At 41.1% G+C, this 26,153-nt stretch overlaps 1 protein-coding gene across 1 annotated transcript in view; it reads right to left on the reverse strand.

Annotated features, from left to right (window-relative positions):
* Positions 1 to 26,153, reverse strand: part of chchd6a (coiled-coil-helix-coiled-coil-helix domain containing 6a) — an 83,153-nt gene that overhangs the window by 41,506 nt on the left and 15,494 nt on the right. The window contains exon 6 of the mRNA XM_034145478.1: positions 16,692 to 16,775. Within this exon, the coding sequence (XP_034001369.1) occupies positions 16,692 to 16,775 (84 nt within the window). The remainder of the gene's footprint in view (positions 1 to 16,691; positions 16,776 to 26,153) is intronic.

Consider the following 26,153-nt stretch of genomic DNA (forward strand, 5'->3'; position numbering starts at 1 on the left):
AGTGCCCCGGTACCGGGGTCTCTCGGGCTTAACAGGTTAAGGCCCCGTCCACACGGAGACGATATCTGTTGAATCTGCTAATATTCTCTTATCGTATAGACGGTTCGTCCACACAAGGCCGACACGGAAACGCGGATTCGGGCTCCGAATCCGATACACGTTGATAACGGCTCCCAAAGTGGGTAGGTCTGAGGACGAAACGATTGCGGCTCCGTGTAAAGGATCATTCCCTGAAAACGATGACGCCATAGCCCCGCCTCTCCCCACCTCTCCTGCGCACCCCCGCGTCATTACTGATGCGTTTCGCCAACAACAACAACAATGGCGGATCGTTGCGTTCGTGCTCCAGAAGCTACTGACCATGATACAGATTTTAGAAGCAAAATGTACAGCTCCTCTACCACAACCATCAGCAACAATAATAATGTAATATAATATAATAATAATAATAATAATAATAATAATAATAATAATAATAATAATAATAATAATAATAATAATAATAATAATAATAATAATCGTCATCGGTCTTATTCGCTGCTTTTGGTGTATTTTGTGGCGGAAGTACAGCGCCACTTACAGGCCCGGCATATGTACTACAGCGTCTCCAGCAGGTCGAGCAGTCTTGTGTGGACGGACACGTTTCTTGAGCCGATTCCGTGTGGACGGAAGACTTTTTTGATATCGAATTTGGTTCGTTTTCGTCTCCGTGTGGACGGGGCCTAAGGCAACTTAGTAGTATAGTAGTAGTATTCGTTTATTTGTCCCCGAGGGGAAAATGGGTTGCAGCACATCACAAAGGCATTTAAAAAGATAAGACAATACGTCACTGACAACAACATAGACACAGATTAAAACGAACAGACATAAGAAAAACAGATATCGGCAGACACAGGGTTCCTGCAGGTTTCGCCAACTCAAATTTAAGACTTTTTAAGACCTTTTTAAGACCACTTTGAATAGAATTTAAGACCTATTTCACGGCAAGAAAGTATGAAGGAAAATTGCTATGAAAGAAGAAATACGTCCCATAAATGTATTCATGTTCAACATAAGAACAATGACTGAACATAACAGCATAACAGTACAGAACTGTGTTAGACAAAAAGTGTGTATGTGTGTGTGTCTCTGTGTGCTTGTGTGTGTGTGTCTGTGTCTGTGTCTGTGTCTGTGTGTGTGTGTGTGTGTGTGTGGGCTGTGCAATTAATCATATTTTAATCGCAATTACGAAACAACATAATCGATTATTTTGCTTTGCTAGGTTGTGACAGTGCACTACAACATATTTGATTAATTAATTTTAGTCTAATTTATTTTTATTTATCATATTTGTATATGTTTAGTAGCTTGTGGAAGTGCGCTCCAAAATATTTGTTGATCTTGTTTATTGGTATTTATTATTTTTGATATTATTTATTTAAATGTATCATTTATTTAATTTATTTTTTCAGTTGAATTATACGTTCAGGGTAATCAACAGTTAAAAAGATACTGTCCAAATTATTATTTGTTTTGAAGTTCAATAAATGGATGTTTTCAAAGTCAATTAATAATTGTATTTAATAATTGTGATATCAATTATTGACCAAAATAATCGTGATTATGATGTTTGCCATAATCGAGCAGCCCTAGTGTGTGTGTGTGTGTGTGTGTGTGTGTGTGTGTGTGTGTGTGTGTGTGTGTGTGTGTGTGTGTGTGTGTGTGTGTGTGTGTGTGTGTGTGTGTGTGTGTGTGTGTGTGTGTGTGTGGGAGAGAGAGAGAGTGACAAGAGCTATATTCAGAGCTCTGCTGCCTTGGCTACAATCTTTCATCGTTGCTGTTGTATGATTGGTGTTTAACTACGGTATTTAGCGTATACACTACAGCACCTCCACTTTTAGGGTTGACGTAGACCCAAACGTTGCCCGGAGGTCCCACTGTGTTGTTGCGGGAGCTGCTGCACTAGCTAACGCTGCACTAGCTAACGCTACATTAGCCAAACAAACGCTAATTTATTTTGCAAAAGGTGCAGCGGGCTTCAAACACGTTCCCCTCCCCTGGTTTCAACCAAGCACTAAATTCGATGTTTTCCAACCAATAACGGTTGAACTTACACTTCCCCATATGTATTCGAAGATACATGAGTTTCTGACTGCCGCTAGCTGAAGCTTGGTTGCTAGGTTACTAGCTGGGTGTTCTCCAATAAGGGGCCGGCGGAAACAAAGTTAGTGATTACTGGTTCCATGTTGATTTATTTCAATACAAATTGTTGGGGGGAACTGAAAGGCTATTACCATACTGGTTACTTTGCAGCCCGGACATTTCCCCCAAAACACATTTATGCTGCGTTCACACCGGACGCGATGCGACTATTCGCTTCGCTCTAATCGCTCCTATCGCATCGCTCTAATCGCTCCTATCGCATCGCTCTAAACGCTGTAGGTTCACCGCGGCTGCCAGCTGTGTTTACTCGCATCATTCAAACAAGACGCGCTGGCTCGGGAGCTACAACTACAACAAATGAACATATTTTACCGTGATTAAATTGTAATACACGTTTCTAAATGATGCCGAAGTAACAACATACTGATACCGGTTAGTAACAACCATGAATTAATGCTTTGACAAGTCTGCAGACAAGACGGCAGGCAAAACACCTTTTAAAATGCTTGTTTTCTGAATGAAGATCGGGTCAACTAGGCTAAGCTAACGTTGTATATGCTCATTCCACACTCATAACAACGGCCTACAGACATAAATAAGCAGCGACTGTATTCACCATGACACAGACAGTCTGTGGTTTGTACTCGTTTAACTTTTGTCCAGTTTCTGAACGGATATGAGGAGCTGTGAGCTCTGTGTGCTAACTGCTAACAGCTAACGGCTGATGTTGTGTGGTTGAACGTCAGTGACGGCGGCTGAGATCCTCACCGCTGATTGGCTTCCGCGAGAACGCGTCATGTGAATTTGACGCTCGAGTTGAAAAAATTGAACTCTCGCGTTTAACGCGGCACCGTTCAATCGCCTCAATCGTGTGATTCGCGCCGCGTCCACCGCTTCATGCGCGCCGTCGGAGCGAATTTGCGTCTGTCCACGTCTCTGCATTGACTTTACATGTAATCGCGCCGCCCCCAAACATCGCATCGCGTCCGGTGTGAACACAGCATAATGCTATCGCAACACAGAAGTACCTTTCAAATCCGATCATTTTTAAGACCTTCTAAATCATATTTAAGACCTTTCTTATTTTTTTGGCCATATTTAAGACCTTTTTAAGGCCTTAAATTCATATTATCAAATTTAAGACTTTTTAAGACCCCGCGGGAACCCTGAGACATGACAAGGGGCCTAGGCCCTCATTTGCGAAATAGGGGGGACAGGGCCAGACCAGCTGGGTAAACAGTGCGTCCTAGCCATCATTGATTCAGGAGTTTGATGGCTTGTGGGACGAAAGACAGCCTAGATCTGTTCTTTTTTAACAGAGGGGCACGATATCTCCGCCCGGATGGCAACAGTTCAAAGTAACGGGCCGTCTCCACGGCAGCGTTAAAAAAATCTTGGAGGTGGGCGTATCTGAGGCTTGGGGATTTTTTTGCGATCAACCAATCACATGAATCTCCCGCCCGCGACATATGAAGCCAAAAAGCCCGAAGTAAACTGGATATAAACTCCCCAAAACAGGCGAAAACATACCACTGTCTCTGCCACCTCCCTCCATGCCTGGCTCCTCCGGTTTATATCCCGGTAGGTCTGGTCATAAAGCACCGGGTGATTGATTCGCTACCGCTAATTTCTCCTCCATGTTTTGGAATATGAGGAAATGACCTGCGGTCCGTCTCTCCCAGCATACACGCCGTTTGATTGGCTAGAGCTTGAACTGTCAGATTTGCGTACACGGGATTTGATTGGCTGACGCTTCCTCCTCAGCTTCAAAAGTTGAACATTGTTCAACTTTGGATCTTGAAAATCCTGAGAATCTCCGCTCGCCTGCCCACAATGCATTTCGGCGAAAGCGAAAAAAAGTGACGTCACCCCATTCAAAGTGAATGGGCAGAAGCGTTTCAAGATTTTTTAACGCTGCCGTGGAGACGGCCCGTAAGAGGCAAGTGGGTGCCTCAGGTCACTCACAATATTGTGTGCCAATTTTAAAACTCTGTCCTTGTATAAGCATTCTATATTAGCAAATGAGATTCCTGTCAATTTACTGGACAATGTTATGGCCCTCCTGACTGACTTTTTCTGTGCCTCAGTGGCGTTGCCGAACCAGCATATAATGCCGAAGGAGTGGACACTTTCAATAAAAGCATGATAAAACATCTTAACCATTCTGTTGCCGACATTAAAAGACAATCATTTACATAAAAAAAACAGACTTGGCATTTATTTTCTCAGACCAAACATCCCATCTGAGTTTGTGGTCAAGTACGACAAGATATTTGTACTCAGTAACACATTGAATGGGCTCGCTATTTAAAAGAGTAGGGTTGGGCGATTGTGCTATTCTAAAATCAATTTCCATCTCCTTTGTTTTTGAGGTGTTTAGAAGCAGGTTTGACTTCTCACACCAGTTAATAAAGAAGTCAAGGACAGGCCCATGATCCTCTTCCTCATCAAAGAGGAGGCTGACCAGGGCCGTATCATCTGCATACTTAATAAAGTGCCTATTGGGAAAAGTGCTAATGCAGGAGTTGGTGTATAAAATAAATATAAGAGAGGATAAGACACATCCCTGGGGTGAGCCTATCCAGGTAGTTATTGTGTCAGAAAGTGCCATGCCTATTTTGACCTGCTGAATTCTAAAGCTGAGGAAGTCAACAATCCAGGAGATCAGACCAGGTTCAAGTGAGAATTCTTCAGTTAAAATATTTGCTAAAATACTTGGCTTGATGGTGTTAAAAGCCGATGAGAAGTCGGCAAATAGAATCTTTACATGGGCTTTTGGCTTCTCGAGGTGAGTGTGCAGAAGATGCAAGAGGGTTGCGATAGAGGTGGTTTTCCTGACTAGTAGTCTTTAGGCACAAAAAGTGGTCCCAACATCTGAAGCTCTAAATGTCGTTATGCTTTCAATCTGAATACTCAGGGCAAGGATAATGGTGGCATATGGTCGATATTTTGAGCGAATGTACCATTTCCTAACCAGGGTTAGGGTTAAAAGCAAGAGGAAAGGTGATGTGCATGGGATAGGAAAAAAAAGTAATGATGGAGAAACCAATGCTCATTACTTTTTTAAAGATGGCCATAAAAAAACGTGCAAAACATAGCCTATGTGTAGAGTGTCAAAAAGCCTGTTAGCTGTACAAATGTGGCAACAGCTGCACTTAACCGTCATCAGCCATCAATAACCAAACAGATTTCTGCTTCCCTACTGATGATGATTGCAGCAATTCTCCCCAGCTGTCTACACATGTTTACAACCACCCTGCGTCTATGGGATCCTAAATTTGGTGCTTGTTTGGAGTCAAAGGCAGGCTCAAAAGTAATGAGGTAGATTTGTTTAATAGTGTAGTTCCAATGCTGTTCGCTCATTAAAACAAGGTAATTATGTCAGAGGTAATACTGAGCTCAGATCAGGATATAGAGCATCTCACTCTATTGGTCCATGTAGGGCATTGATAAGGTTGATGTATCCTGGCTGAAAGTATCTTCTATGAAATAAACACATATGGCACTAATGTAGGATAGACACTTGCCAAAGCAGCAAAAGGCTTAAAGAGGCCACTATGCTTTATTGGGGTTTTCTCTTTCCTATAGAGCAGGGGTGTCAAACTCAAGGCCCGCGACCTCATTTTATTAGGCCCGCGAGAGCTCGCAAAGAATATAAACAGTTTATTATACGGTTACATGCCGTTTAAGCACGTTGCCCATAAACTGCATGTCCCAAAATGCATTTCGTTTTGTGACGTGCGCACTGAAGCGACTTCCTATCAGCAGCGGCACTCTGAGGCGGTGAGTGACCAGTGTGTGACTGTGAGTGACACAGAGTTGAAGGAACATAATTTACAGCGGCACAAAGACACCAAACACGGAGCAAAGTCTGCTTCAGCAACCGAGACAAGCAACTCCAGTCCCAGAACAAACAGACAGAATGACCCACTCTTTAAGAATCACTCGGTGTCGCTGCGGCTCAGAGACACACATGGATTTATTATGTTTTAGAAAAACTTGCGGTACGGTTATTTCCGGTTTCTGGTGGATTAAAATATATGAGGTCTTGGCTCGCAGAGTATGAACGTCTTTTTGCTATATTCAGACGATAAATACTTATAAATACTTGTGTAAAGTTTGTAAAGGAAGGAGGAAAACTTCCGCGATCCCTGTCCCCTCTCACTCTGTTCCTCCTCAACACGCCGCCGCCCCCCCCCACTCACTGCTTACTGAAATAGTGAGTGACAGGTGATAGTAACACAGCAGGATCTGGGACAGGGGGTTCTCAAAGTCTTGGCTTTCAGACTATTAAAATATTATTGCTGAATTCAAATTAAATATAGCCTACTTAAATAATGCTTGATATCCAAAAGAAAAATACTTTATTATTCACAAAAAATATATTTCACAAACATTGTATCTCTTTTTGATAAGATATGATGAGGCTAACTCAATTTCATAAATTCATGGGATTTATGTAACAGTAAGAGAGTGAAATGTTAGTCTGAGCCCACATACAGTATTTTTGTGTCTACGTGCACAATACATTAATGCTTTCAGACGTAGTTATTGCCAAAACCAATAATACTCCAATGCAGAGGAAATATTGTTATATAAAACATTATTTTATATATGTATATTTATATAGTGTTAAAATTACAACCGGCCCTTTGAGGGCAACCATAATGCTGATGTGGCCCGCGATGAAATTGAGTTTGACACCCCTGCTATAGAGTGTATAGGGTTTTGTACATGTAAATGGTCTGCAAAGGCTAAAATCCCAAAGGTAACACTAGAGGGAGTACAACATCACTATGTAACACTCGCGCTTCTATTGGGTACTGCTCCACCAAATATTATATGATACGAATATATGATATTCCGACATATCTTTAAGCAGTTGACCAATCTCAACAGAGCCAGCCAGCTAACCAATCAGAGCTCTTGTTGTCAGGTGACAAGAGGTGCTGCAGGGAAGGCAGTATGAGAAAAATAAAGCGCTTTTTAAACATTAATGCATGTTAACGTGTCACAGTAGAGGCACAAAATACAAAAAGGATCCTGAAAATGAGCATAATATGTCCCCTGTTCATTTTTGAACACATCGCAAACCTTGGTCTACAAGTTGGTAGCTAAAAGAAAACTCCCACACACTCCCACACACACACCTCATCTAACCTTTTGGTATGACCTGAAAGTGGCAGAGGCATTTACTGAACCACACAAAAGGATTCTTGATGGTGTCACACTATTGACCCTGGGCTTTGAGTAGAACTGTATATGTGTGTGTGACATTTTTTACGTACTTAAACAAATGTACTTCCATTTATCATTCTACTTCTTTGGTGTAATGTATATTGTATACTGGTTTCTAGCCCTTGAGGGGTCAGAGATGTCACTAATGGAAAACCTAGTCAGCTAATAGTTATGACTTACAACTCTGGCAACATTAGCTTGGACCCAAAAGAATTTATGGACAACGTTGTGTGAAAAACGGGGTTATGTAACATCTCTGCTTTAGAATGTAAGTGTAAGATAAACATCATAAGTGGATTCAAGTTCAATTTACAGGTAAAGTAATTATAAGAGAAAATGCTCTTGTAGTGCATGGCAGATGTTAAGCTTAAACATTATCAGATATAAAACACAGTATAAATCATGCCTTTAACAGCAAAAAAAATGTAAGACACAACTTAAAATTCACCCAAGAGTGTTTACCACAACGTACAGAAACACTTTATTTTTGTTGCTAAGGCAAAAATAATTAGGTATCAGGAATGGAAGCCACAACTCTGCAATGTTTAGTGATGTAAACTTATTTTGCAACTCATATCTTCATCTCCAGATGGGTGCAGCCTCAGAGGAAATATTGCTAACAAGCTCAACTAATAGGCACATTGGAAGTCCTCGCTGCAGCATATTGAGCAGATAGCTTCTCACAGGATGAAAGCGTTAAACTTTGACTCGGGCCCAGGGTGTATTCATTTCCATAAGAAAGTGCAACACAGCAAAAAAGTGGAGTTTTAATACGGTACTAAAAAAAAGTTCTGATTAGAAAGCCAACGTGCCATCGTTACCGCGTGTGTGTACGTATATGTGAATATACAGAATGTGCATAACCATTTTAAATAGGTTCTCCTCTTCTCTGTTTGACCAGAGAAAAGGTACTGCCATCGGCGTCATTTACTGCTAAGCTGTGTGTGTGGGCGTGTGTCTGTGTGCAGATATTTCGGGTGCGCTACATGGAGGCGAACGCTGTGAGCATGTCAAGGAACCTGTCAGACTTGAAGGAGGATTATTATCCCCTCCTGTATGCTCTATTTCCACCAGCTTCAAACTATACTTTACCATGACAGTGAGTCAGAGTGTGCGTGAGAGAGTGAGCAAGCAAGACGAGACGGTAAGGAGGAAGAGTTACGTATATATCAAAAGGTGCATGTGAAACCAGCAATAGACATGTGCGAAAATCAAATGAAAAATTGTGCTAATACATTTCCTGTATTGACATTAGTAAGACATGGAAAGACAAAGATGGATTTGTTCTATCAAGAACACCTTTGGTTTGTTAGAACCATAGAAAAAGAGCTCTAACTGGAAAACCACCAAGATCATTTTTGACCAGTAAACTGATGATTTTTACTGCGCTGAAGTTGCCGTTTTGTTTCTATGGAGAAAGCGATGCAATCCACTAGGTGAAAGCGTTACCCTCGGTGTCACAGACCCAATATTGTTGCTGAGCTCTGTGCTCGTAGTTCAAATTATTTAAACTTTGACCTCATTTAAAGCTTACCTTTTGACGCACAACCAATCAGATGACAGCTGTATGGAGCGCCGCAAGCTAGCGAGACGTAACCACAGAAGCAAAACTGAACTAGCTTTTTTTTTTTTTTTACGACCTGCTCTGGCTCTGCACCCAAACTCGCTTGAGCAAATCACGTATCATGTGAATTCAGCCTTAAGCATGTTGGTCTTTAGGTAAAAAAACGATTTATCAGTTAGTTAACTTGGGCGTTAATGGAAGCTTTAGCGCTAATGCTAACCAATTGGGTAGTTCAGACTAGACGCAGTGCCAGGGTCAGTGAATTACTTTACAGGCGAGAAATCAGGCAATGTATATTGTAATCAATTCAGAATCAATAAGTCATGTGATCGTCCACACATCAACTGTTTAAAGGAACAAGTTCTTGCCAGCAAGTATGTTAATGCAAAGGTGTAAGATACTGTAACATAGTTATAAGCCTGGCTCAGTTTCACTTTACCCATCTTGGTTTAGTTCAGCTGAGCAGTTTGAGAAAACTAAAGCTCAGGCATTGAGAACACTTGGAGCAGTCAAACAGAGTAAATCCACAGCATTATGAGGCTTCTGGTGCGGTCTGCAAACACACCGAGCCTGAGGATAGAGACATAATTCCTCCATTTACATATACAGTACACGTGCACCTGAATATACAGTATGCATGCATATCTCTCTGTATAACACATACACATAGTGGTCTGTCTCCAAACATCCTAAGCCCAACGACAAACACAGCTAGTGCCACCCGTACGACAGCCTTCCAGTCTCCTACTCCCTATGCAAACCCACTAATGAGACAAACACAAATAGCCAGGCTTCTGACTCCAAGACCTGTGTGTGGGTGTGTGTGTGTGTGTGTGTGTGTGTGTGTGTGTGTGTGTGTGTGTGTGTGTGTGTGTCCTAAAATCCACAGAAGACTTTATGGATATTGGTGTTATGTGCACATTTTCACACACACATATGTGTGTGTGTACAAGCACACACACATATGTGTGCATGTACACACACACATATGTGTGTGTGTACATGCACACAAAATCATCTTCCATCCATTTCATCTCCAGCATGCTTTGACTCTCCACAGCCATATTATTATTCTTTCTCTCTCTTTTTTTCTAATTCAAATCACTTCCGCAGCATGACAGAAATACAAGATTTGGGTCGTATTATGTGAATATTGTGTGAATATAACGGTGGAGGCCATTTGTCTCTGAACCTCTTCAGTCCTTTCTCTTTCTCTGCTTGCTTTTATTCTATAGCTCTATGAAACCTGATGTACTTATATGATTCTGTTTTCTTCAAGTTTGTATCTTGTTGGTCGAATGCACTTATTGTAAGTCGCTTTGGATAAAAGCGTCAGCTAAATGCAATGTAATGTAATGTAATGTAATTCTCCTTTCACTTAGATGATGTGAAATCTAAGTTTTTCCCTCCTTCCTCACTTTTTCCAAGCTGGACTAACATTTCTTAATTTCAACAAATCTTCTGAACTCGAGGGAAAACGAGTCATTTGTAATTTTCCTCCAAACAAAAAGCCCCATGGACATTATATATCAGTGTCTTCCAAACCAGAAGCACACATGATTAGTTTTACACTGGTTCAGGTTTTCCCAGGTTTAAGCAAAGAACTTAATTAAAGGTAGGGTAGGTAAGTTTGAGAAAACGGCTCGAGATCGCTAGAATTTGAAAATACACAACCGGAGAAAATCTGCCACTTCCTTACAGAGCCCCTCCTCCAACACACACGAACGCGCACATGACCAATGAGGGCACGAGATAAGTTTGTGCACAGATGGAAGGCTGACAGGCAGGTAGGCCATCCAGTTATTTTAGCCGGGCCGGCTAAAATGATTGGTCGTACTTTTTACAGTATTACGGGTTCCATTTTTTTATGGATTTTTTGTCAAAGCACTTAAGATATTCATTGCTATCGGGATGTTAAGAGTATTCCATGGAATATAACAAAAAGTGTATCTCGAGCCGGTTTCTCAAACTTACCTACCCTACCTTTAAGGTGAGGGAAAGATCATGGTTTGGGTTAAAACAAGACAAAGGTTCTGTGAGGCTTTCATTGGCCCAGTGGTGCTTACAATGCTAACGTTACAATGAAACCAGCAAGCTGATAGAGATCGGTTTATTGTTTATCTTGTAAACCATGTACATAATGTGCCAAATACTTGAATTTGATTATTGTCAATAAACACAAACAGTACAGCTGAAGCTAATCCGTCATTATTAGTTCTATGATATTTTTGAGTTGATGATACTATACCAAAGGAGATCAAAGTTATTCAAATCATTCATCTGGAAACCATGAATATCAAGTTATATCATAAATAAGGAATAAATCAAGAGAAAATGTAAATATTGCCATCCCTAGAGCCACCCGCTAGAATGGCTTAAAAATACATGGAAACAAGTTCTAATGGATTTTGGACCAGTTGAAGGCAATGCAACAAGAGTTAACCCATCATTGACTGATGATATGCAACAATGTTTTTATTTTCTTTACTGAAAAAGCTCGATTTTCCTGACACTTGGTTTGAAGGGGACCATGGGCCTAATGTGAACTATGGCCTATACAAAGTGAATCACATGCTTTGTTGGGTTCCTACCTGTCTCTATAAGTGGTTAAGTTCCCCTGTAACACTATTGCCTTTGCTTCTCCGAGTCATAATTCAAATGAACCAGGGTCTCCCATGAGGATTTTGTTTTGGACAATTTCACAAGCAACCAATACTTCTGCTTTTCTGGTAAAGACCGCAAAAAATGTCTTCTGTTTCTTGTTCTCTTATCTTATATTTCGCCTTTTGTACCACTGTCTTACAACCTCTTCTTATATATCTTTCTTTCCTTTTCTCACTCTCACTGCACTCTTTCCCTTGCTCTCACACTCACCTTTTCTGTCTCTTCAGATGTTTTCTTAATTTGTTTCCCTCTTTTAATATTGCTTCTCTTTACAGATTTTTCTCCTATTTTGCGTTCCCCCCTCTATTTCCAAGTCTATAGTTTTGTGTGCAAGTTTGGGAATATGTGAAAGAATCTAATAAATGAATGTATGTGTGTGAGAGACAGTGTGTGTGTGTGTGTGTGTGTGTGTGTGTGTGTGTGTGTGTGTGTGTGTGTGTGTGTGTGTGTGTGTGTGTGTCTAAAGAATATTCATTGAGGTAATCAATGTTTATTTAGGCTGCATGCATGATAATTAGAATACAGATGTTGTGTTATGATGCTGTAAACCTGTCAATGGAAGAAGACGGAAATAGAATCATGGGGGAAAGCATGAAAAGAAAGAAAAAAAGAAAGAAGCAAACCATTTACTTGTTTCAGAAAGCCCAAACTTCAGATTTAGCCAAACAGAAAAAAGCCCATTGCTCGAGTCAGTGGCTTCCAACAACTCTATCCGCTTATGGTAGCTTATGGCAGACACTAAATATAAACTCAACCGACATGCACATATGCACACGGTTTATTCCAAACCTGCTGTGAGATTATCTTTAGTTCAATTTTCCAACAGTACTCTGGAATTAACAAAAAAATGAACCTGTACGTACACTAAAAGAAAAGACAATAAATAAGCTTTCCCCTTTCTTTGAGGGGGGTTAATATAGGTTGTTGTGCATGTAAATAGACTCCGAAGGCTAAAATCACAAAGTTCCCTCCAAAGGGAGTTTCTCTCCCACACACACTCCCCCCCTGCCTGAAACGCCTACATTGGACTCCTTTGTTTACTTCAGTAACATAATGATATCCCTATGTAACACTCAAGCTCCTTTTGGCTAGGGCTCCTACACATTGTACGTGATAGGCTGAGGGGTGGGACATCTATGAACTGACCAATCACAACAGAGCCGTCCAGCTAACCAATCAGAGTGAGCTGGGCTCTGGTTTCAGACAGAGGGTGAAAAGAGGTGCTGCAGCACAGGCAGTATGAGACTAAATAAAGACCTTTTGAACATTAAAGCATGTAAATACTTCTATAGAGGCACAAAATATATGACCCTGAAATTAGAAAAATGGGACCCCTCTAAAGGCTGAGTGTATGATTGAGTAGGGCTAGGTATCAGTACATTAAAAAAATATTGGTAACTTTTTTTAATGTAATGTTACGTCACCTTGATTAGCCCACTGCTTCAGCTGATAAAACGCATACAGTCTGTGAAGTTAAGTTTTGTGTGTGTTTTAAATCAAATACATTTTTACTTCAACACTTGTATTCGTATATTTGTAGAAATATCTTGATGGTAGGGAGAGGTGGTGGCCTTTTATTAAACTGTATTCCCATAATGGGTTACAATGAGTTAGACAAAAAGAAAGGCAAATGAAATACTCTGTTGGTGTTGGTATTCTTTCAAAAGGTACTATTTCCTTAACACTGGTATTATCATTTCTAAACGGTACAAAGCTACAAACATATGACCCACAGAGGGTAACTGTTGCACTGCAGGGATGGCAGTCACATGGCCCGTGTGACTCCATCTGCTCCGAACACTCATTTTGCAGGACATGCTTCAATTAGCCATGGTAAACAGAGCATAACACCTAGGGTGCGTTTCACTTCTCTTATTTTTCATTTCCTCGCTCCTCGCTCCTCGGTATCACCGGAAGTTGATTTGTCTGCGCCATCTTGAGTAGTGTCCCAGTGGCCTTATTTGTGCCGGAGGACCGAGGACCGAGGATCGAGGATCGAGAAGCGAGGAGCGATAACGGAGGAGCGATAATCGAGGAACTACCAGACCATCCTCCGGTGAAATCCTCAGACACTCGCCCCGCCCCCTTACTGTGTATCGCTCACTGATTGGACGATGCAGCGCATGAACTGATCTGGCTGCTGTCAGACGATCAGCTGTGCGGCGTCATTACAAACAGACGTCGCTTCACGTGACGCTCCGGAGGAAAGGACATCCCATTGCTCTTAAAACTAATTTCCCTGCTTCTCGTGGTTTCCTTGCGTCTCTCCATGCTTCCCTGGTGGGAGGGACTAGTCGCAAGTTGCGAAACGACGCAAGTGAGGGACGCAAGGAATCCATTTAACCGAAGTGAGATGCAGCCCTTGATTTTACACATAATGTCCTGCAAAGGTCTTCTCCATCTAAGAACTAGGGGAGCACTTCCCTCAGAGAGCCGGTCCATCTTGTGCAGCTGAGACTTAACTTGAGGCTTCCACACCTTTCCTGCCTGCTAAATGTCAGCCGGGCAGATGAAAGGGGATGAAAGGGTTTGTGAGGGCTCTGTGGAAGCGCTCAGGTTAGCTAGAATCTGTGTTTCCTTTTTAACCGACACACCTTGTGCTGACGGATCTTTGTAGGATCTTGCTATTTTTTTTGGCTAGTTTCAGTTTATGTTAAACAGAAAAAGTGCATGCAATAAAACCCAATAAATAGCTTGGTAACAACTAGGGCTGTGCATCTTCACTGGTCTCACGATTCGATTACGATTATCCTGTCAACGATTCGATTCAATTCGATATCCCGATGCATCACGATTCATCACGATTCATACCAATGCGTTGCATCCTCAATTTTCTCAATGGCTTATTTTTCATCAATGCATACATGCAGTAAATACTAGGGCTGTCAGTCGATTAAAATATTTAATCGCGATTAATCGCATGATTGTCCATAGTTAATCGCGATTAATCGCAAATTAATCGCACATTTTTTATCTGTTCTAAATGTACCTTAGAGGGATATTTTTCAAGTTTTTAATACTCTTATCAACATATGAGTGGACAAATATGCTTTATATGTTTGTTTATTATCATTTGAACAATGACAAATATTCTCATGAATATTAAACACAACAACCTGAACATTACAAATATTCGCCTCAATTCAACCTGGAACCTCTCTCATACAATAATACTGTGTGTGTGTGTGTGTGTGTGTGTGTGTGTGTGTGTGGAGATCGTTGGAGCTATGTGCAGCTCAAGGCATATATGCTCGAATGGGAGCTGCCTGGACGCTGCAATCATGTTGCGCGTACTATCCGTGCTGAGTGTGCTGACTTTTCGTACAATGTCCCACTGTCTGGCTACCTGCATAGAGTCAAGTGCTCGGCGCAGTTGTCGGCGAAATGTCATTGAAACAGCTCCTTATATCCGTTAGCGCAGCTAGCTAGCACCAGATGCTAACAACAACAACAACAACACGTAAGGTGTGCCTCGCTCGCGCGAGTCGCGCCACACAAACACACTCCCTCCCGGTCCTCCCGATGGCCAGTCCGGGCCTCCCGGTGAGCGTGGAAGTGTGGTCTGCCACAAGCGGGCAGCAGGAGCGGGGCTGACAGCATCAGCATGTAGATGGTATTTTAAACTCGATGCGCTCTGAAACTACGGCGGCCGAGGACAAAAAATACACATGCGTTAATCGCGTTAAAATAATTAGTGGCGTTAATTTTTTTTTGCGTTAACGCGTTATTAACGCGTTAACTTGACAGCCCTAGTAAATACATATGAACTCTCTTTTTATTATTTAGAAAGTGCTTCAGAAATCAATAACATAAAATGTCTTGACATTAATTTATAAACCAAAATAAATGAATTGTATAGGTCTAGCCTCCCTATATCTGTGTGGGAAGTTGTTCCATCCTCAAAAACAAAAAAATAATGCTTCTGCAGTCTAGCTGCAGCTTCTAGCAACGGTCTTCTGTTAAAAAAAGGACACTGAATGTCTTGAATGTGGCATCACACACAGGACTTGAGTCTGAACACAGCAGACAACAGGAGTATTTACAGCATATAAAAACAAAAATAGTGCATGTGGGTGCACACTTACATTCTCTGTTTTACTGTTACATAAATCCCATGAATGTAAGTAAGTTAGCTTCATTATATCTCAATCAGTGATTAAGTGAATAATAAAGTCTCTATTGGGTCACTATCAGCCTGTCACTCATTATTTTCAGGGAGGGGGCGGGGTTTGGAGGAACGGAGAGGAGACGGTGATCGCGGAAGCTTTTTTCCTCCTGCCTTCACAAACTTTACACATGTATCGTCTGAAAATTGCTAGAGGACATTCATACTCTGCAATCCAAGACTTAATTAAATCCACCAAAAACCTGACATGATTGTAAAGTGGTTATTTTTGAAAAACATAAATCCTTGTGTCTCTGAGCCGCAGCGACATGGAGTGATTCAGAGCGGGTCCTTCTGCTGTTGGTTCTGGACTGGTGTTCTTGTGTTGGTGGATAAAGCAGACTGCTCCGTGTTTGGTGTTGCTGTGCCGCTGTCACGTCTGTTCCCTGATCTCTGCGTCACCGACCGATTTGATATTACAAATATATAAAAAAACGTTATAGTAAAGCCGCGGCCGGAAAATCAGGAAGCAACGTTACTACGCTATGATCGATTATCTTTCGTCACTGCATCGATACCGAATCGTCCACGTCCGCATCGCAATGCATCGTAGAAACGATTATTTTCAACACCCCTAGTAACAACCCACCATGTTAATGTCACACAGTGATACTTTTACAGGGTATGTTTCTGCAGATGTGAATGACAGGAGTCAGACAGCCAATGCCATTCATTTTGCAAAAGTTATCGATCAGTTACGTCCACTTTCAGTGTTATAGTGTGCTAAGTGGGTGAACTTTCCCAAATAATTTGGACAATAATAGCGTATGCACAGTGCCTGCATTTGTCTGAGGGTGTTTCTTTATGTGTGTCACAAAGCTGAGTCTGTCCAAGTTCCAAGTCTATAGTTCTGTGTGCAACTTTGGGAATATGTGAAAGAATCTAATAAATGGTGGTGTGTTGGTGTGTGTGTTGTACCCTCTTCTCCAGTTGTGCCATCTGCTCCTTGTAGAAAGCATCCAACGCTTTCAGCTGAGCATCTTTCTTCTGTAGCTGCTGAGCCTGCAACACACACACACACACACACACACACACACACACACACACACACACACACACACAACACACACACACACACACACACACACACACACACACACACACACACACACACACACACACACACACACACACACACACACACACACACACACACACACACACACACACACACACACACACACACACACACACACACACACACACACACACACACACACACACACACACACACACACACACACACACACACACACACACACACACACACACACACACACACACACACACACACACACACACACACACACACACACACACACACACACACACACAGGGGATTAAACTCTCTGTAATACTACGTATTCTCCCTATAAGGTAGAAGACCAGTCAAGTGTGCTTAAGATATAATGAACTTTTTTGTTCAAATCTTAGTAATTACATTCACTTACAGTAGTAATAGTATTCTGTTACACAACATGATACAACAGTGTGGGCTACATACTGTAGGTCTGAGGAGGGCAACAAAAAGTGTGTGAGTAGGAGGGAGGGAGGGAGGGAGGGAGGGACATCTGATTCCAACATTTGTTTACCTTTTGGTATTCACAATTTAAAGTTTTCTTTACACAATATTGTTTATAGCACTAAAACGGGATTCTCCAAGATCATGTAATAGGTCACACACAAACACAACAAGTTATCCAAAACAACTACAGATTGGGTTGGAGGATTTGTACACTGTGGAGGATTTGTACACTGTGGAGCAAGCATGTGGAGCAACAAAGTTTCTTGAAAAAAAAGGGAAAATATGGTTGCCTTTTAATGATAATAATGTCCTTTATGTATGTTTTTATATACAACACTGGATCGATAGACAAATAAAAGACAAACAGTAAGGAAAGATGCATGCAGGACACATAGACATAGAAGAAAGAATAAGAAGGAACTAGAGAATGCAATTCCTGAAGAAATTGCTAGTGGGAATGCTTTATGCTGAAAATCTGACGCGAAACTGCTATGCTGAAATGTAATGTTTAAAGGGCCCATGTCATGCTTTTCCGGTTATTACCCGTCCCCTTGTGTGTTATGAAGGTTTTTATGCATGTAAACGGTGTGCAGAGTCAAAACCCTCAAAGTACACCCTGTAGCGAGTAAAACTCTAACACAGAAAATACCTCCCCAAAACGCCTCGTTGGAGATACGTCACTGCCCATTTGATTCTTCCGGGTACGGCATGATGTCATGCGGTACCCGGAACAAAATGGACCAATCCGGAAGAGCTATGGCCACACCCAGCGGCGCTGGCCGCACCCTCTGCCAGCCTAACATTTACTGTTGGAAGCTCTGGTTCAGTTCACAATCGATCCAGTCATGCCAATGCCAAGGACCTGTTTCCTGAAATGTGAGGAGAAATCTGAGCTGTTTGTCCTACCGACGGAAGAACCACGATGAAGTCAGTGGTTGACATTTCTTTTTAACACTGTTCCTTCAGAGGTTCGAAGAACGTTACTGTGTGCGCGGCATTTCACAGACGAAAGCTTCCAAAACATTGCCCAGTTTGAGGCCGGATATGCACAGCATTTGAAACTGAAGGACGATGCTATTCCTAGTTTGTTTGGACCGTTTGGAGCAGGGTAAGATTCGGGTACACAACCTGCAAGTTTGCATTGTTATTTGTGTATTTATCAAACAAGGTATCTACCACGACTGTTTAAATGTGTAAGCGTGTTTCGGACTGCTAAGCCAGTGCTAACTGTGCTAACTAAGTTGCTAGCGTTTCCATATCAACTCTAATATCAGCAGATGGCCTTACATACATGTATCTCATAGCAGGAGAATGTCTGCATTCACACACGAAATACTCATAGACAGTATACTCCAGGTGATTTACCGTACGGTCAGTCGCGAAACGTAATTACATTATAGCTGGCGTTCCGAGGGTGTATGCTACCGAGCTAAACAACAAGGCTACTAAGAGCTAGACATGAGTTTGCTGGGAAAAACATTGTTTTTATGCCAGCTACAATGAATGTAGCAGACTACCCATATAAGATTGCAATTGTAAACATGTGCTTGACAGCCTAATATGAACCACTATCTGTTGTTCATAGTATAGTATAGCATATTGAACAACTGAACAACTAGCAAACGTAGATTAGCATTGTAATCCAGCTGGCAAGCTGACTAACATCAAAGAACTACGTTTATTTCACACTTCCAGCAGAGACAACGGGGAAATCCACTCTCTTTGCCCGCTCACAGACCCCCAAAGGACGGCCTAGAGACCTCCAAGAGGTGTCCCTGAAATGGGGACTCTGTTTATTTCACACTTCCAGCAGAGACAACGGGGAAATCCCCTCTCTTTGCCCGCTCACAGACCCCCAAAGGACGGTACATTACAGTTGGCTTTCCTCCGACGCTGATAGCATGTATAGCTAACGAGGCTAGCTATACATGCTAGCGGGAAACATTGTATTCATGAAGTTATGAGAAAACCGTGTTTCCTGGCGAGCATTGTGTTGCCATGGCAACGGCATTTGAAGAAATCTCAAAACTGTCTCGTAGATGTCTTCACGGCTGGACTGTTAGCACACATGTGAATTTTGAGCACCTTTTGAACATTTTCATAGGAGTTAAAGGGACATCGTGTTTTATGGCGAGGGATGCGTTTCCATGGAAACGGCATATGGTGAGATTTCAGATTTGGCGTAGAGCTGTTGAGGCATGGACTGGTGATATACAAGTGAAGATTGGGGGACGATTGGACCGTGTCCATTGGACTTACAGCGACATCGTGTTTCATGGCGAGTGGTCTGTCGCCATGGCAACGGCATTTGATGACACCCCATACTACGCTTAGATGCGTTGATGGCTGCATCGTTACCAAACCTGTGAAGTTTTGGGCCGTTACATTGTGTGTGAGAGAGAGTGTGGCAGAGAGAGAGAGAGAGTGTGTGTGTGTGTGTGTGTGTGTGTGTGTGTGTGTGTGTGTGTGTGTGTGTGTGTGTGTGAGAAATGAACAGTTAGAACTGACTGCCGTCAGTTGGAGTGATGACATCATCGTGTTCCATTACACAGGTGTTTATAGTTGAGCTAACGAGCTCTGAAGAGATCAAAGGTTTGCATTGTTCTGAATGAGAGATAAACCTCTTACATGTGAACGTTTTGTGGAAGAACGATAACAGATATCTGTGAAATTTCAAAACGTGAAGCATGTCAAGGAAGTTGAGTATCTGAAGTGTAATTTTTGTGTACCTTCGGGTTAATAATGTGGCCTTTTTGGCAGTTTAACTAAAGGTGTGCGGCTGCTGCTGTGAGGAAATATCAGCCTGAAATTACAATGGGTTTTAATGGAGACATGTTGAACGTTTTTGTCACTTCATGCCCTCAAGAGGCATTTTGTTGAATTATTTTTTGCTTAATTATTTGTCATTTTTCAAGCTACGAGATGTTTTCCTACGTTTGTCATGAAAAATTATGTCTCAGGAATGTAGGATTTGGGAATTATGGCAGTTTAAAAAAAATATATGAAGGCAAATTTCAAGATTTGCTCCACTCTAGCTGTGACATCACGCACTCTAGTTAATGTTAAAATCTGAAGAAAACCTCTTTAACAAGGTCTGAACAATGTTTAATATCTCTAAAAGTAAGAATCAGATTTGTGTTACACAAATAATGTCAGAAAGATGTGTAACATTTTAAAGTTGGAATGAGGTTTCTGAGTGAAAGTATGAATGAACAGTTAGCAGTTGAAGTCGCATGAAGATTTGTTGAAGTCTGAAGAATATCTCCATTGACTTCAATGGTTAAAAATGTGATGAATTATGGGATGTATCTCTGGAATTATGAAAGTTATGAATGAGAAAAGTAATAGCCTGCGATTCCCGACCGAGCTGAACGTTTTGATGTTTGAACGGAGTGTCTGCGATGTTGAATGTGGGAGGAGAAGAGGGCCAAAATAAGTCGGCGGAATAATAATAATAAACTTTTTGTCCGTAGCATAACATATAGTTGGAATGCTGTATCAGCATTCCCACTAAATGATGGATGGATAAGGAAAGGTAAACATATATGTATAATTTCAATGGAATGGCAGAAGGGATAATAAAACCAGATGACACCTTGAAGATAGGGAGATGTGGAAAGAAATGAATAGAAAATGATCAATACATGTTTATACCAATAACTGAAAGGCTCATTGACAATCATCTGCAAAGACATTTTTTAAATGGCCAGGTGGGGAAGTAAGACACTGTGATGGTTAGAAAGCAGCAGGATGGAAAGATGGATGATATGGATAAAAAAGCGGGAGGTTAAAGTGAGCTTACCATCATATCTATCTCATCTGGAGACTTGAAGTTGGGAAATAGAAAGGGAAAGAGAAAAGGTAGAAAAGGTAAACACACAAGCAGGTTAAGAAAAGAAAGCCCACAGAGGAGGAAGAGAGAAGCACAAATGGTAAGAAACACACAGCAGCTTGGCGTAGGCCTGTTAAATGGTTATTATTTAAATTGCAGTAAAAAAAACAACGTATATTAGTAATCAAATCATGTTATTAATCAGATGCAGCTCCAAGAATACAATACTTTTGTTTTCATTCTTTAGAACATGTATGTAGTATTACTTATTGAACTCCCCTGTTTTTGCTGAACCAAGCAATAACAGGTAGGGATACATCTGTAAAGTAAAGATTAATTTAACTGACCATGGTGCAGTTTAACCTACTAGCTATTTTCACTCATTGTTAAAGTTGCAGAATGCATTATCTCTTTGAGATGCTCACAAGTATAGATATAGATTGTTTTGTGGATGTTTGGGAAGCATGCATGCATTGTGGGTAGAATATGTATGTGTAATGTACAAACTGAAGAACGCTCTGCTAGCTTAGTTAAAGAGCAGCAGGACTGATTCCAAATGACGCAAACTGGGTGCGTGTGTCACATCGGGAAAGTCAACATGTAGAACGTTTTAATAAGTATTTCTGAGACTGACAGCCTGTCAGACACTATCTGAACCACACTAATGTGCTAACTCTAACACATCTGGTACACCCAGCAAATGAATGCCAGTCAATATTTAAAAGGCAAATTCAAAAGGCACTATTGTCCCAGACAAACAGCACTGTGGCACTGAACACAGCATCAGCACAGAAAGTGCACACGCGAATGGAGGGAAGATTCATCATAATTATCAGGGCTGCTGAATCAAATCAAATCAGAGCTGATCGTCTGTGTTTCATAAACAGACCTTAACTGAGGAGAGACAAAGAGCGGGGGGGCCGCTGATTTGAGAAATACTTTCACTGTCGGGTGTGAGCTGCAGCTTGTGCTTGGTAAAAGGTGGAATACGAAACGTTTCGCGTGAGAATAAATAAACGACTACACCTATGACATACATTTTGGGTTGTGTCCTTACTGTACATCGCCCTAAATGTTGCAACAAGATTCAAACTGTGAAAAATCTGTAATTTTGTATAATGTAACAGTGCGTTTTATTTGGTCGCCTGCCAATGGCGTTATATCTCAATATTAAGGAAGTCTGCTACCCACTATATACTGCAGTTGACTATAGTTTGTATTGCAATCTCGTGACGGATCACAACTGTCATTGCGTTTGCAGCACGTTTCAAGGATGTCCCCACAAAGCACACATGTTTATATCTTACATTATCTTACGTTTTTTACAGCTAATTCATTAGGGTTACATTGTCAAAAACCTTGTCGATAAACATATTTTCTGAGTCACGTCATCAATGGTGGCTGTTCAACATTGAGGGCAGCAACTCCCATGATCCCAGGCTAATTCTATTCACATTATCAAAGTCTAACTATTGTTATGTTTGATTGAAAGCCCCCTTGTTGCAGAAATGACATACTGTGTTAAATCAGTTAGAAAAAGGGACTGAAATTGTGTTATACATGTGTTAAGTGTATATGTAAGACAAGAATCTTTTCAGTAAGGATTAGGCAGAAACTGAATGTATTTAATTAAAGAAACACTCAGTTTGCCTTCCTATCAGTGTCTATGTTGGTCCTGTTTTAATTTGCAGTCGGAGAAGAAACTGCAAGGGAATCAGATGACTCCTCTGGTGTCCCCCCAGGGACCTGCGAGTCTCTGGTAGATAACAGCCAGCCAGGCGTGACTTTACACACAACACAGCACACACACAAAAGGATTGCTTAGGCTTATACACTCACCTCTCTGGTGGGATACCTTGGTCCTTCATTTATTCACTCTAACATGTCTGTTCTCATGTGTATCATTGAGTCCATCTGTAATTTTGTTTTCTATTAGCAGTAGCCTATTTTATTTTTATTAAACTGAAGACTGCTGGAGCAGAGGGCTCTCTCGTGTTGTAATTCAGCAAAAATATTTGGCTCAACTTGTATGCAACTAAACAATCTAACTGGATTAGATGTGGTTGATCCAAGGGTCAGTCTACCTATTCGGGCCTGACTGATAACTCAACAACGATTGGATTGATTACCATGGGATTTTAGACAGAAGTCAATAGTCCATACGCAATAGGCACCAGAAACGTGTCCGTTCACACGAGACCGCTCGAAAGCGCTGGAGACGCTGTAGTACATATGCCGGGCCTGTAAGTGGCGCTGTAGTCTGCCACAAAAGCAGCGAAGAAGACTTCCCGCGCATGGTTGCCATGGTTGCCCTTCTGTTTATTCTCCGCTGTGGACGCTCTGGCTCTTTTTCTCCCTCCCCGAGGCAAGCGTGTGCTCATGCTGTAAATCTCTCCGGTAGTCCACCAGCAGATGAAAAACACCCACCTCTCCGCTTCTTCCAAGGGACGAGGGGACCGTGCAGCAGAGTTACAGTTCGATTTTTTTTCGCCGGTCAACATGTCACATTAACCATCAGTTTGACAAAATGATCCAGTTTACAAGAGAAATTATGTTTGATGTGATTCTTGCAATGCTGTGTGAACATTTTAGAGAGATATTGATCTTAAACGTGCTATAAATATGTTTCATTTTATCCTGATTAAAGACAGAACATGTGTACAATGTAACTACATAATAGATATTTAAAGCACCATTATGATCACAATAGACAAACAACGGAATTGTGTGAATGTCTTCCAAGATTTACTTTTGTCATACAGGATATCAAATTCATTCTATTCTGACACGTTTTCAAATTGCAGGAAAATGTCCTTAATGGATGAAAATAAAATGATAAAAGAGAGTAGGAACTCATCCAGTTGATAAGGTCAGACAGGAAATGCAAGAGACAAGAGGAAGCCTAGATACGTAACAAATGTAAACAAGTGCAGAGAAAAACATCCTTAGTTATTAAGCAGGTGCATAATTGAATACGGCAGCTGCTAGCCATGAGCTAAACAGGAGATTATCTTACAAACGTATTATCGCACATTCTTCCTGCTCTACACACCTTCTGCATATGAATCAATTCAGATCACAGCAAGAGGTGTGAAGCATCTATTTAGAAGCTGCACAGAGTGAAACAATTTTTGCTAATGTGATAGACAGGAAAAGGGAAGAGGGAGTAAGTGAGGAGGATACGTGCTGAAAAGGATGAGGGAAAAGGAGAGACGGGTTAATGTCACAAATAAATGACAAAGTGAAACAAAACAAAAATCACAGCAGGAATGAGGGAACACGCAGGAAGGAGAGATGAGACCTTTTGTCCTGGAAACTCACTGCAGAACTTTAAATCAAGCAGAGAGATTTAAGCAGTTGTTTGCAATGCAGTTTCACTTGTTAACTGGAGATCCCTTTTTAGAAAATTGTGACAGTTCTAACAATCTAAAAGCTCTAAGCTGGAGACGGAGCTTCTGTGAGATAAACTTATTTCCTGCAGGTATAAAAATACTTTTAACAGATTCAGGAATACGATTTTTTGATTCTGTAAAAATGGGGTTGTCATTGAAATTGATGGATAAAGACTCCTAATGTTGTTGTTCTTTTTAATGCTGGACTGCTCATTGAAAAACGGATATCCTATATACAGTACTTGTGTACAACCAAAGGTAAGACCTGTGTCTATAAACTCGAAACAAAACTGCTTGTAGGTATTGCCAACCTTTACAAGCAGGTATTGTTTCTTTGTGTCTGATGCAGCACAAGGCTCAATCTCCATACATTGTAGACTGACTAAGTAAGGACTAAGATAAAATGTAGTATTGTCAGTTTCATTATTTTGTTTGCTTATTCTTTTTTGATTAGATGTTTTTTATTTAAATGTTCCTATTTTAGACTCTTTTGTTTAGGTTAAGTTATTGCATGGCTGCCTGTGTTTAGATAACAGTTGAGAATACCGGCTTCTCTTGTTAGAAAGGGTTTTGTAGAGAAATATGCCTACATTTCTCACAGAAATGTCCATTTATAAGTATGTTTTGGAAATGTGTTTTAAAAAATCTTTAGATAAGCATAGTGGTAACGTAAGTGCATTTACTGTAGAACTGTACTAAAAACAATTTGTAGGTTATTTTACTTCGAGTATTTCAATGTACTTCTTCTTTATACTTTAAGTCCACCGTATTGCACCACTACATCCATCCTACATATTTAGTTACTAGTTATTTTACAAAAAAAGTACGATCCTGTTCTGAACTATCCAACAGTGCAGAAATACTTGTGACATATTATAATATCATCGCTCTGAAAGGGACCATCCTGCATAACAAGTACTTTAAATGCTAATAGTTTAGGTATATTTTAATGATAATAGCTTTGAACTTTTACTTAAGAAAAATTTCTATAGCAATTCTATAACTTTAGGCGCTAGAATGGCACGTACAAACAAAGCTTTTATACCTAATTAAACATGGGAGAAATATAGCCTCAATGAATGTCTAAATCAGACATCCTAAAACCAAACTGTGGCTCAGGGGGTAAATGCACTAATCTACCAATCACAGGGTCAGTGGTTCAATCCCATCCCCTGCAGTCAACATGCCAAACAGTTGGAGATACCCAATCCCAAATGGCTTCCGTACGCATGTCTACGGTATTTAAGTGTTTTGTAAGTTGTTTTTGCTAAAAGCATCAGCTAAATAACGTATCATGTAAATTGGAGCATATTTTTTTACAGTGCTCAGTACACCGCAGGTTTTGGAAGCTGCGCTGTAGGGACAACAGATGGCGGCTGGCTGAGCTGTTAACAGTGATATCAGCGACGGAGGGCCAACACCATGACCCAGTACAGAAGGAGCCACGAAGAGAGCATCGGAGGGCAGCGTACCAAAGTTCCCAGTTCAATGGATCAGCGGCACAACACATGGAACGCCAGTGTTTGGGCTCACTGCGACTGACAAGTATGAATAGACACTCGCGCGTCTCACTCTTTCCCTGTGGGCGCTGTGTTGCCATCTGATAGCGGCAGCAGTCTGTTCTCCCCCTC

Source organism: Trematomus bernacchii, unplaced genomic scaffold (genome assembly GCF_902827165.1).
Source record: "Trematomus bernacchii unplaced genomic scaffold, fTreBer1.1, whole genome shotgun sequence".
NCBI classification, from domain to species: Eukaryota; Metazoa; Chordata; class Actinopteri; order Perciformes; family Nototheniidae; genus Trematomus; species Trematomus bernacchii.